This window comes from Pholcus phalangioides, unplaced genomic scaffold (assembly GCF_987345545.1).
Source record: "Pholcus phalangioides strain wild (caught in Gottingen) unplaced genomic scaffold, Ppha-v1.0 ptg000021l_1, whole genome shotgun sequence".
In the NCBI taxonomy this organism is placed as follows: domain Eukaryota; kingdom Metazoa; phylum Arthropoda; class Arachnida; order Araneae; family Pholcidae; genus Pholcus; species Pholcus phalangioides.
The window spans coordinates 14,538,241-14,550,285 of record NW_028301614.1 but is presented as its reverse complement, the minus strand read 5'-3'; the positions used below and the strand labels follow the sequence as shown (position 1 = coordinate 14,550,285).

General features: G+C 40.3%; 2 protein-coding genes across 5 annotated transcripts in view; both read right to left on the bottom strand.

Moving 5' to 3' along the window:
* The window catches only part of Prp16 (ATP-dependent RNA helicase l(1)G0007), a 104,011-nt gene extending 101,148 nt beyond the window's left edge, over positions 1-2,863 (bottom strand). The window contains exon 1 of one of the 4 annotated variants that reach the window (XM_089249148.1): positions 2,582-2,863. The gene's annotated coding sequence lies outside the window, so the exon portion shown is untranslated. Of the gene's footprint in view, positions 1-1,688; positions 1,807-2,403; positions 2,466-2,581 lie in introns of those variants that run through there. The other 3 variants (XM_089249152.1, XM_089249150.1, XM_089249149.1) reach the window with 3 other exon arrangements.
* Positions 2,864-10,388: 7,525 nt separating this feature from the next.
* On the bottom strand, positions 10,389-10,905 carry LOC149070679 (uncharacterized protein F54H12.2-like). The gene is made up of 2 exons (XM_089248905.1): positions 10,683-10,905; positions 10,389-10,651 (listed from the first exon to the last, which is right to left on the bottom strand). The coding sequence occupies exons 1-2, from the start codon at positions 10,903-10,905 to the stop codon at positions 10,389-10,391; spliced, it is 486 nt and encodes a 161-aa protein (XP_089105031.1).
* Positions 10,906-12,045: the final 1,140 nt, after the last annotated feature.

Below are 12,045 nucleotides of genomic sequence, written 5' to 3'. Positions count from 1 at the left end.
ATCTGAATCTTTTTATAGTCAAAGTACGAATTATGTGTTAATGAAAGTGTATTGCATTGATAGTATAAGTATGACAAGCAAAACTTGGAAAACAGTTCCTCCGTAACCGATAATTATGAATTGTTGCTCTTAAATAAGGCTTTAAGCATTGTCAAGAAATTCTGCAGTGATGTTCATTCCAGAACAGTAGCTAAGATCAATTATTATAATTATAAATAATTAAAATTTGGGAAAGTTTCGTAACCGAGATAAAATTTTAATAATTTATAACTATTATCCCCTCATATGAATATTGATGATTAAGTTGCAATTTGTAGCCTTTTTGCAGGTCCAGGATATATTAATTGAATAATTCAAATTTTGGATAAATCGAACTTTTCTCCAGTGACTTTAGACTTTAAATTAACCAAGTTCGACCAAAAATCATTGTTAAATTTGATTGTTAGTATCATGATAATAAAAATCTTTCAATAACGAGTGTTTTATATTTATTTAAATGATGAATTGCATAATTAAAATTACCAATAATTTCATTTTCATTAAAACACCAACTTTATTTACAATATTGATGAATTTTAAGAAAATTTTAATATTCGGCCAAACCATCAGCCAAATATTTGGCATTTGGCTATTCAGCCAAATCATTATTCGTCCCATCTTTACAGTAGACACAGTGCATTTTTAAGGAAGAAAAATAGGCATCAGGTCTTTCTCAAACATTATTAAATGCAGTGGCATCTTAATATGTGCAGCAACTGGGTGCTAAAATGATCAAAGAATTTATTCATTCTAAATTTTTTTTTCTTCTCATTTCAATATTTCATTTCATTCACAATTTTACTAAGTGTTAACATTTTCATGAAAGTTAAAAAGGGCTTCCAAACATTTTTGTATGGGCAGAGATGCAGGTCAATAGCTTCCTAGCATTAACGACTGTGCCAATTTGTCTAACAGAGAAACACCTATATAAAGATATATATATCATTATAATGAAATTATTGTTGTCCATGGAATATGTTTCACCTCAATAATATTTAAATATTTATAACAACTCCCTTATCACATAAAGTGCATAGGAATCGAGAGTAATGATATTGCTCTCGATTATCATCATAGAGGGTGCCGTTATAAAGGATGTTGACTATATCTACATATACATTCGAATTTGGTTGATTCAAAGTCTGAAGTCACAGTACTTAAAAAAGGAAAAATTACAAATGATCCAATTAATCTATCCCGGATCTGTAAAATGACTACAAATTGCAACTTAAGCATCAGCATTCCCACAGGATAATAATAACCAATTATTAAAATTTTATCATCAATTACAAAACTGTTTTCCAAATTTTGCTAATCATTGTTATGCTATCAAGGAAATATACATTCATTAACATATCACACATTCTGAACTTTCCATACTTGGAATGTTACACCTTGAGCAATAGGTTGAAAAAAAAATTTAATCACTATGGAATGATTCCTCTTTGGAGAATCAAACCACCAACCTCTAACAGTGCTCTATCATTACGATATTTATATGCTCTATCATAGCATACGTTCACACAGAATATGTCTGTCTATTGTAGCTTGATGTTGAGCACTCGCCTAGATTGCAAGAGGTTAACGGTTCAATTCTCCACAAAGGACTTTCTTTCCGAGACTCATATTTGGAATACAGTTATTTGTACTTTGTATAATTAGTGAAGAGAGACAACGGTTTCTCTTTATGTCACTATCTGGGGATTAATGTCGTTATGAGCAGCTAGCTGAGTTAGGAGGTTGCCTGCTGTGCAGTCTCGTTCAGCATAAGCATATGCTCCAAAGGAAGAAAATGCCTGTCCTCTGTAGCTTGATGGTAGAGCACTCGCACAGACAGAGGTTGGTGGTTTTTGATTCTCCACAGAGGACTTTTTTTCCGAGACTCATATTTGCTTGGAATCCAATCGATTGTACTTTGTATAATTGACGGAGAGACATTGTTACTCTGAGTGGTTTATCACGTTAAGTGGTATGTAAGTAATTTTATCGACAGCGAAACAATCTAGTTAATTTTGCACAAAAGAAATGCCACATTTTTGGTTCCATCAATTTGCATTTTGTGAAGGGTCTGTTTTCAGATCTGGAATTCCATTTCGGTTGGACAGACCCCTGATTTCGCTTATGGGTTAATCACCACAATAAAGAATTAACAAAATAGTTTTAAATATTGTATATTAACAGCTTTGTTTTTTTTTTCCCCTTGAGAACGTTATTAACACGATGAACCCTCAATAAAAACGGGTTCAAAGACAACTTTTACACCGATTTAAAGCTTCAAACTTTTTTGAAAACATGATTTTTTCAGGCTTCATTTAATTTTTAGCACTGGAATAGATTGTTCTAAGCAAAAATTTGTTTGTTTACGAAATGATCCTTGATCATAATTGAACGTTGTTCACTCGTTGGATATCCTTGGATGTGTTCATTGGCCGCATTACTTTGATGAGATTCGAAAGAGTCTTTATTCCCTTTGGGCATCCAATTTGAGCGAATATTCAATGAACGAGGAAAGGAAAAGTGTGAAAGAAAAAAACCACATTACATCTTCGCCAATAATGTCCGTTCCCTCACGTGCGAATGTTTTCTTTTTAAGCGATGAAGCGAATCGATGATCGCCGTGAAGGTTCCTCGTTTCACTTCTTCAAAGTTTCGCATCGAATCCCGACATTTTTATGTCACGACGCCGACAAATTAGTGCAGCTCACAATCGATAGATCTGCCTCAAGATTCAGCCATGGCACACGATGAAAGTAAACAATCTCACCCAAGCGCCATTCGGTCAGTCTTAATAACTTCTTTCTTCTCCGCTGAGAATATCATTCATGACGTCAACGTTCTACTTTGGTGGGCACTGTACCACCAAACTTATGCAACCTGTGTTGTAAGTCTGCACGCATTTACCGATAGGTGGCTTCGTTCGGATGGGATCCATCTAAATAAGGAGGGGGGGGGGGGGGTCTGGGAGGTTTACGATAGTCTTAGGTCAGGTTTTTTACTCCCAGACCACGTAGTTGGGAATGCGGGTTAGTTAATGATAATCTAGGCTGACCATATTTTCTCGAGAGAAATACGGGACATTGCCTTTCCAAATACGGGTAAATACGGGACATCGCCAATTATCGCCAAAAACAACGCCAAAACCAAATATAGTTGCCAAATATTGTTGAAATTACGGAAAAATCCCAATTGCGGGAAATGATGCAAATTGCAGTGGATTACAATGTATTCCACGAAAGACAAACGTTCAATCAAATGTGGGAGATCAATATTCTCATATATAGTTGTAATTATCGTAAAATAATTTATCAATTGAAAAATAATGTCAATCTTTGACTTCAATAAAGAATAAAAATTCAAGTAGGCTTTTCGTGTAAAATACGGGAAAAACCGGGACACTTTTGCCAAAAAGTCGGGACGGCCAAAAAAACAGAAAATACCGGGACTGTTCCGGGAAATACGGGACGTATGGTCACCCTATGATAATCACAACATTACTGACGGGGAAACGATGGGGATGAATCTTTCTTACACATCTCGGGATACGATACTTTTTTGAGAAATAGATCTGATAGGAAAGGGGGTGGAGTGTTGATATACGTGAAATCCTATTTGAAGGCTAGAGAGTGTAACGTGCAGAGAAGTGATATTGAAACAATATGGGTTAAGCGTGAGAACAAAAGACGTCATAAACTTAGGCCGAACACATACTGGAGATGTGAGCGGAGAGGTACGAGAGTGCGGCAAAAACAAATGTACTGTTTTGTTCTGCGCCTCACATACTCGGGCAGCGAGACAAGGAGGAGAAAGAGGCAGCTCCAAGTACGCAACTCTTTCAAGCCGGTTTGTTTTCAGGGCGAGGTAAAATCAGACGCTATTTATGGATTGGTCAGTTTTTTCCCCTTTTTTTTTCTCCTCGCTCTCTTGGAAAAGAAAGAAAACTTCTGAGGGGAGATCATCACACCCACTTGGTTTGGAGGGGAGTTTCGGATGTTTTTCCACTTTTGGCGCTCTCTCTTCTTTTCGATTCCCATTGTGCTTAACCCAATCTATCCTAATTCAAAAGTTTGACGATTGTTGTGGTAGCATTTTACGGATTAATTCCCCCCGTCATTTTTTTAGACATGAATATTTTTCAAAATTTTACTGGGACTAACGAGATAGATATTTCGCAAATTTCCGCCCATCCCATTGCGCTTTTTGCATGGAAAACTGCACTATGTGCAAGAGAACTTCCTTCTGACGAACGAACAGTGCTGCAACTAAGAGGGGGGAGGGGTTTGGTCTGGTCTCCTGGGCGTGTATCAGGAGAGGCGCAAATTCCATACTTCAAATTCCATCTTTTCAATTGTCTCTGAATAGCTTTTAATAAGAAACGTACTGCCATGGGACGTAGGCACCAAAACATGGCGGGGGGGGGGGCTATTTCAACCCCCCAATAAATTTTGTGTTGGGGGGGGGGGCTGAGAACCCCCTTCCCCAATTAATGAATAAATAAAGCGGGGCACTGCATCCTTCTACATACGGGCTCGAGGCTCGTCACGGAACGACTGGCAACTTTCAGCCTTCTCAATGTTTTTTCATGCCCACGCCTTTGCCCTGGGCTGCAATATGTAAAGGGTGGCAAATTTCTTTCGGAAACTGGAAAACTACTATAAAATCATAAGTTATATACCACTATAAATCATTATGCAGTCGCTGGGCGGAAAAACCTACAGCAGGGCCCCTAGTCTGGAATAGATGGCGAGCCCCCAAACCAGCTTTTCGGGGGCCCACTGTGGTTAATTTATAGTGTGAAAAATCAAAAAGTGATAAGAATCGTTCCGGCCCCTGTCAGCCCTGACCTTGTGGGGGAAGGGGGGGGGGTCATGCTGAGAGGTATGTATATGATACATATACATATAACACCAGTGCTCCCAACACACAGGGTCGGGGTACCCGGGGGGATTGCACATATACCTTAATGGGGAAGTTAAAAGGTTTGATTTCCAGGGCCCTTGATGGATTCCGTTGTTTTCTTGCTGCTTTAACATTGAAAAATTTGCGATAGCAGAAGCTCAAGCTATATCCAGTCTGGGGACCCCATAAAATTGGCGGATTCGGTCACGGGTAATTGAGGGGGAGGGGCCTGGAATTTATTCGTTGGTAAAATGAATACAAATGAACATTTGCCGTGGCACTCACAGGGGGGATGTATGACAAGCTCCGAGTCGGGGGACCGTTTCATTTTGGGGTCCCTGGATGAATCTCATTCTTTTCTGTTATTTAACGTTTTAGAAATTGCAACAACGAAAGCCCAAGATAAAGCCAATCTGGGGCCCCACTAAAAGTATGCGAATTGGTGTCCCAGGTAATTGGCTGGGGACCCTGGATTTTATTCGTTGGTAAAATGAATACAAATGGAAATTTTCATGGCGATCGCGGCGGGGATGACCGACAAGCTTCCAAGTCGGGGGCCCCATGTTTACAGGTTTTACTTTGGGGCCCTGGATGAATCTCATTCTTTTCTGTTGTTTAACATTGTAGAATTTGCAACAGCGGAAGCCCGAGATAAATCCAGAATTCAGTCTGCGTCCCCCACTAAAAATCTGAGTATTGGGTCCCTGCTGCTGGATGGGGCCCTGGATTTCATTCGTTGTAAAATTGATAAAAATTTAAAATTTTCGTGGCCCCTCACCGGGGAGATGTCCGACAAGTCTCCAGGTCGGGGCCCCATGGAAATGTTGACAGGTTTCATTTTGGGTGTCCCTTGATGAATCTCATTGATTTTTGTTGTTTAACAATGTAAAATTTGCAACACATCGGTAGCCCGAGATAAATCCAGTCTGGGCCCCATTAAAATTCAGCGAATTGGAGTCTGGGGACCCCCATGGGAAAGTTTTCTGGGGGTACTTGATGAACCGCATTTGTTTTTTGTTGTTTTCTTGTTATAAATTCGCTTCTTCAGTAAGCTCGTGCTTTCACATGTCCCTTTCCATAGTACGCTGATGAAGTGGGACGAAATAAACAAGACATGTTGTGATGAGAAAAGGGGGGGGGGTTGGTCGCCAAAGGCGACAGGGGGGGCACAGCCCCATAGTATATATATATATATATACATACCATTTTTAGTGTATTTTCAAAAGCCCCCCCCCCTCCCTCTAATGACGGCCCTTGATTTGTCAACACGTTGATGGATTAGTAGGGGTTCTCAAACTGTGCGCGCCAACCTTTGTCAGGGGTGCAGCTTCGCAGTGGTCTTGACAAAAGTTTTTCAAAGAAATGCTTTTCTTACAACTGCTCTTCACATAGACGTTCGCAGAATTTTCTCGGGGGGTGGGGGTTCAGATTTGTTTTTCCTTCTGGGGGGGGGTTACGTTTTTTCCGGCAAAATAACACTGTAATGTTGGCTTAAGGGGGGAGTGTTAGAAAACCAAATCCCCCCTTTTCGTACGCCACTGGCTCTTCATAAGAGAAAAGGGCGGCGCGGGTGGAAAATGATCGAGATTGAGAACCCGTTGTTTAGGAAAACGGATAAACACCGTGATGATTGCTCATCGCTTACTAACATTGTCGAAACACGGTTTCTGTTTTTTTCTCTTTTATTTTATTGTACTGAATATCTGTTATTTCCGTGGATTTTAATTGGAATGCCGTGTGTTATGAAAGAGACACGAGCTTTTTTCTGATACAAATAATGAACATCTCACACGCAATGCATATCTCTATTTCTCACAAAATCGAAGCCAGTTTATTGCATCATCCGTGCGTTCATTGAAATTGGTTATGCATGGAACATGTCGGATCAAAACAGTACCGTCTTAAGGCATGGGCCCACCAGGGCACAACCCGGGAGCAGGGCCGTCTTAAGAGCATCATGGGCCCCCGGGCCAAGTGATTTTTCTGAGGCCCAACCAGGCAAATTCTTCAAAATTTCAACCAGATCTCATTTTTGTGAGGCCCTTTTCCTCTTGAGGCCCCCGGGCCGTGCCCGGGTGGGTCCATGCCTTAACACGGCACTGCCCGGGAGACCTCAAGATAAAAAAGGCTTCACAAAAGAGAGATGTGGTTGAGATTTTCGAGAATTTGCCTGGTAGGTAGGGCCTCAGAAAAATCATTTGGCCCGGGGGCCCATGATGCTCTTAAGACGGCCCTGCATATAGGAGGAATCTATAATTCTGGGATGTCATAAATAACGGATCCACTCTGATAATTTGTGATTAACAACGACCACGTATACATTTATCGCTAATAACAATCATTTTCATAATGATACGCTGGCCATAAAAGAATTACGGTTGCGTCATCGAGGTGTATGGATAACTTCTCGCTTCATCTCACTAACGGTTATATTTTCTTTAGAAAGTATCGAAATTAGCTTCTGTGGATTATAGGCATGTATTTTTATTCAGTGTCTAACTAATTCTGTTGTCTCTCTATCTTGATTGAAGTATAATTATTTAAATCTTTATGCAATAATATTATAATATAGTAATATTATGCAATAATATTCGAAACAACGGTTTGATACAAGAAGTCATTAAAAACATATATCAGGACTTGTAGTCTTTTGAGGATTAACGGGTTTATTGCAGCGCTTCTCAACCTTTTTTGACCCACGGAGCCCTTCCCGGTATGTAATTTCTATGGCGGCGCCGCGGATGCCTATTTTTTATTTATTCATCAAAGTTTCTGACCTATTTTTATTATTCAAAAATATTAATAGTAGTCTACGCAGCACTTGAGGTACTTTTGCGCCCATTTCCACCGCTAGATGGCGCCACCAGGAATGTTTACACGCGGTTTTGACCGACTTCCTTTTTTTAGCCGGGTTTCGCACCTCTCGAACCAGACTTCCTGTCGCCTGGGAAAATGTCCGATATATTTTCAAAATGGCGGTATTTTTTCCGGATCTCGTACCTGTCGAACCAGACTTCCTGTCGCCCGTGTTTATTTTCGTATCATGGAGGACATTTCTTATCACGTCCCGGATGTCGACACGTTAAACTTTCCGGCGTTAGCTTGACTAAGGGATGTTTCCGTTCTCACGGGGTTCTTTCCGATAATTACTATACGCTCATTGGAGTTCAAATCCAAAGTAAAACTAAATGGGGCGGGGCCTTACTCGTCCAATTGCGAGGGTTCCTTGATTTTACTCAATGCGACCCCGTTTCTTTGAAACCTTGTTCGTAGTCTGTGTTTCCTCATCATTTCTGCTCGTGTTCTGTAGCTGATAAGATGGATCTGAACGTGGACTACAATGCTCAAATTCTGAAATCTCCGAAAACAATCTCAGATACATTAGAAGAAGAAGTCGAGTATTTGCCACCAGAACTTTCTAAAGTCGTCGTCTGTGGAAAAGAGCACCCAATACCATGACAGCATGCCGCTTATGGCGATAGCGGACTTACGTATTCTTTTAGTGGTCTCAGATTGACAGCCAAGCCTTGGTTGCCAGTTCTCCAAGAGGTGAGAGACGTTATACAAGCAGCTACGGGATGCCAATTCAATTTCGTCCTCATCAACCGCTATGCTGACGGGACTCGTCGAATCGGGAATCATCGAGACGATGAATCTGACCCGGAGGCTGATTATCCGATAGCAACGGTATCACTTGGCGCTGAAAGAAAGATGATGTTCACCCGTAAAGGTTTTGACCCCGTTGCATACACTCTTCAGGACAACTCCCTACTGACAATGAAAGCGCCAACGAATCGATTCTGAACACACGGGATTCCTGCCGCCCCTGAGGTAAAGGAAGCAAGAGTCAGCCTGACGTTCCGTAAGATGTGCAACGGTCCTGATGTTTCACCACCACCGATGAAAAAGTTAAAGACAAATGTGAAGGTAAGCGAATTTTCAAACTTTTCAATTTCATAATGATGTTTTATTTCTGAGCTTTTCATTTGATGAGATTTACTCATATCCCCTTTTTTAAATATTATTATAGGATGACGGTGCTTTTTCACCATCCGATGTGCCTCAGCATCATTATGAAGTGGGTAATGCGGTGTACGTAAAGGTGTGCAATTTTAGAAGTGATGTATATTGCCAGAAGATACGCTCTATATGGACAAAAATATTACCCTACGAAAGATGGTATCACTCTCACGAAAGATGACTTTATGGAATTATGTGACAGTGATGACGTGATCCGCCGGTCTCTAGCATACGACAAGGGTGAGTACGAAAATTCAATTAACGATCACGTAAAAGTGCGCGTTCGCGGTAACACTGTTTTCATAGAGAAAGTCAAGGGTGTCTCCACATGTTTTGTGTTGTCTGAAGATCAGTGGAACAATTTAATTTTTACTGAAAATAACGTACTTTCTAGTATAACCCTGCTAGTGCATAATGCCGCCGATTTATTATCGGTATATGACCCCCCTCATCAAAGTTTAAAACTTGGAGAAGACCAGATTTCTATTCTCCACCAATTTGTGAAAGATGTGTTCTGTGATTTTGTTTTTCGTATTTTATTCGGAAACGTTGATTGGAATGATTTTGAATTCACCCTCGGTGCTTCAACGAAAGACTTTTACCGTGCACTTATATACATGAACTTGGACGATTTCGCTTCCAAACTCAAGGACACTATCATATCAAACAATGATCAAAATGAAATTATTGAATTTTCTGGTGACATACGTGTCGCAGACTACATAGATCTAGATTTTTTCAAATCGATTCGTATTTCAGATTTGATTAAGGAGGCTGAACGACGATTTATGCAAACACCCTATTCCCTCATGTATAACCCTTATTAGCCTTGTATCGATCTTTATTCGTTGTATAATCATTATTTATCTCATTTAATAAATGTTTTCTTATTTTCAATTGCTTGTGTTTCATTTGTGTACTGTTTTTAAATAATCAACGCTAGACAATTTTTTTTTTAAACTAAATACTTTATTTCTTGAATAATAATCGTACAGCAAAATTTTTCTTTACATATTGATAAACAGCAAAATCATTTCCTTTTCTGTTTAGTTTCTTAACAATACTTTCTAAAGCTACATTTCTACTTCTCTGTATAACAAAGAACACAGCGTATTGTCCACATACATTGGAGGTAGGTGATTGTAGAAGAGTCGAGTTCCATAAAATGTTTTTATATCTTCTTGTAAATGATGCAATTTCTTTTCCGTAAGTCTCTGGCTTCTGTCCCTATGAATCGAAAAATTCCAAGGTGTTCTTGTCCGGAATGTTGATTGCCATCCAGTGAGAACCAGGTTCTGTGTGCTTATCCGCGTTCACAACTAAAGACGCCGGATAGGTTTGAATATGCACAGGTAGCATGTCACATGGAAACACATCGATGAAATATGGTGTTTCGCGTTCTAAAATTGCTTTTATTTGAGATGAGTACATATTTAACTGCTGAAATCGTAGAGGATGTTTCGTGCCTGATTTATTTCTATGACATCGTCGAACTCCAAGTAGACAATGACGGAAACTGGTTGGACGAGCGGAGCTTTAAACTTTGTTTCCAGTCGTAGGTTGCCGTGTCTAATCAGATTGAAATGATCGCCTTGGCAGAGATCGGCGCTCAGATCAAAGGCGTAGATAGCGTATCCCAATGGGAACTCGCTTCTAGAGATATCTATACCCCTGTCTTGACAGGCTTTTTCAGTCCCTATAAAACAAACAAACAAACAAAAACAAACCATGATACGCTCTAACATATAATCCTTGATCATATTGAGGCTCTAAAGGCTTGAAAGGAACTGGCTGTCCGTCAGTATACGCGGCTATGAAGTTAAGGTCGTAATGTTTAAACTCGAACGGCGACTTGCTATACGATCCCGAAAAAGCGTCGTTGTCTACTATTCCGACTACCACTCTTTTGGGTAGTTGTCCAACGACGACACTGTCTTGAACCCACGACATGCTTCCCTGATGTAGCGAGTAAACTTTACACACTACTCTGTCTATCGGATACTTGGCTGAAGTATATCCCCGTGAATCGAACCAATCATGTCTACGGTCTTACTTTCTTCGATGAACGCCGCTCGCTGTATTAAGCCCTCATTGGGATCCTTTGACGTCGGGTCCACATCACTCATTTTTCCGGTAGTGGCTATATAAAAGAGTTCAGTTGTCAGTTGGCTGGTTTTGCTTTCGTTACCCTGGTTCAAGAGTTTTTCTATCATAGCTCGGTAGGGGTACGTGTTACTGGAAGATGATATCAGACGGTCATTCAGAGAAACATCAACCTGGGAAAACATGGATTGCAAGAAAAGGTTCACAGGTGCGACTTTACTCTCTTCATCTGGAAAAGTCCCATCACCTTTCACGACCTTAGCTTTCACGTGAATTAACGTTTGAGAGAGATTCAGATACTCATCACCACTTCCTCCAATGTTAAATTCCAGAGGGCCTCCATCGGAGACGTTTGAAAGCGTGTAATAGGTGACCCATTTTCCGCTTTCTATGATAGTTTGTGTTCCGGATAGAGTGAAAAGGTTGAGTTCAGATTTTTCCAGTTGAGGAAAGTCCTTCAAGAGAAAAGCCATCACGGATCGAAAATATCGTGTGTGTTCCCGCTGGGTCGTTTGGCTAAAATGATGCGTTTCGCCTTCTTGCGTTTCCTTTTATGTCCCGCTCCAAACATGGACCGAGATTTGCCCACTGCTTTTTCTGTCAGTATCTTTCCAGCTTCACCCATTCGTCTTTTCGCTGCTCTTTTAACGTTTTCACCTTTCATTACGTCATCAACTATATCAGCACCAGAGCGTAAAATCTGTCTGCCAACAGTTTTAGCACTCTTTTTAAGAAAAGGTAGTTTCTTCGATCAGCGTTGGCTCGAATCCCAGTAGCTCAGCAATGCCAGTTTTTAACAGAAGTTTTGCCCCATCTTTTAGTGTTATTTTCACTTTCCTGGTGTTTTCATTGTAATTGAACAATATTTTGTTTCTTAAAGCTGGTATTTTCAAGCCGTTCAAGAGATCTGGAACTGTCTCGTAATATCCGACTGGTACGTTTCTTCCCTGCAATTTATCATCACCAAGATCGAACCCGAACAGATAA

Bases quoted from the DNA above. Each gene is read 5' to 3' on its own strand.
- LOC149070679 (XM_089248905.1), bottom strand. From the start codon at position 10,905: ATGTCGTGGGTTCAAGACAGTGTCGTCGTTGGACAACTACCCAAAAGA. The intron at 10,652-10,682 runs GTTTGTTTTTGT...TTTGTTTTATAG, and splicing joins ATATGTTAGAGCGTATCATG to GGACTGAAAAAGCCTGTCAA.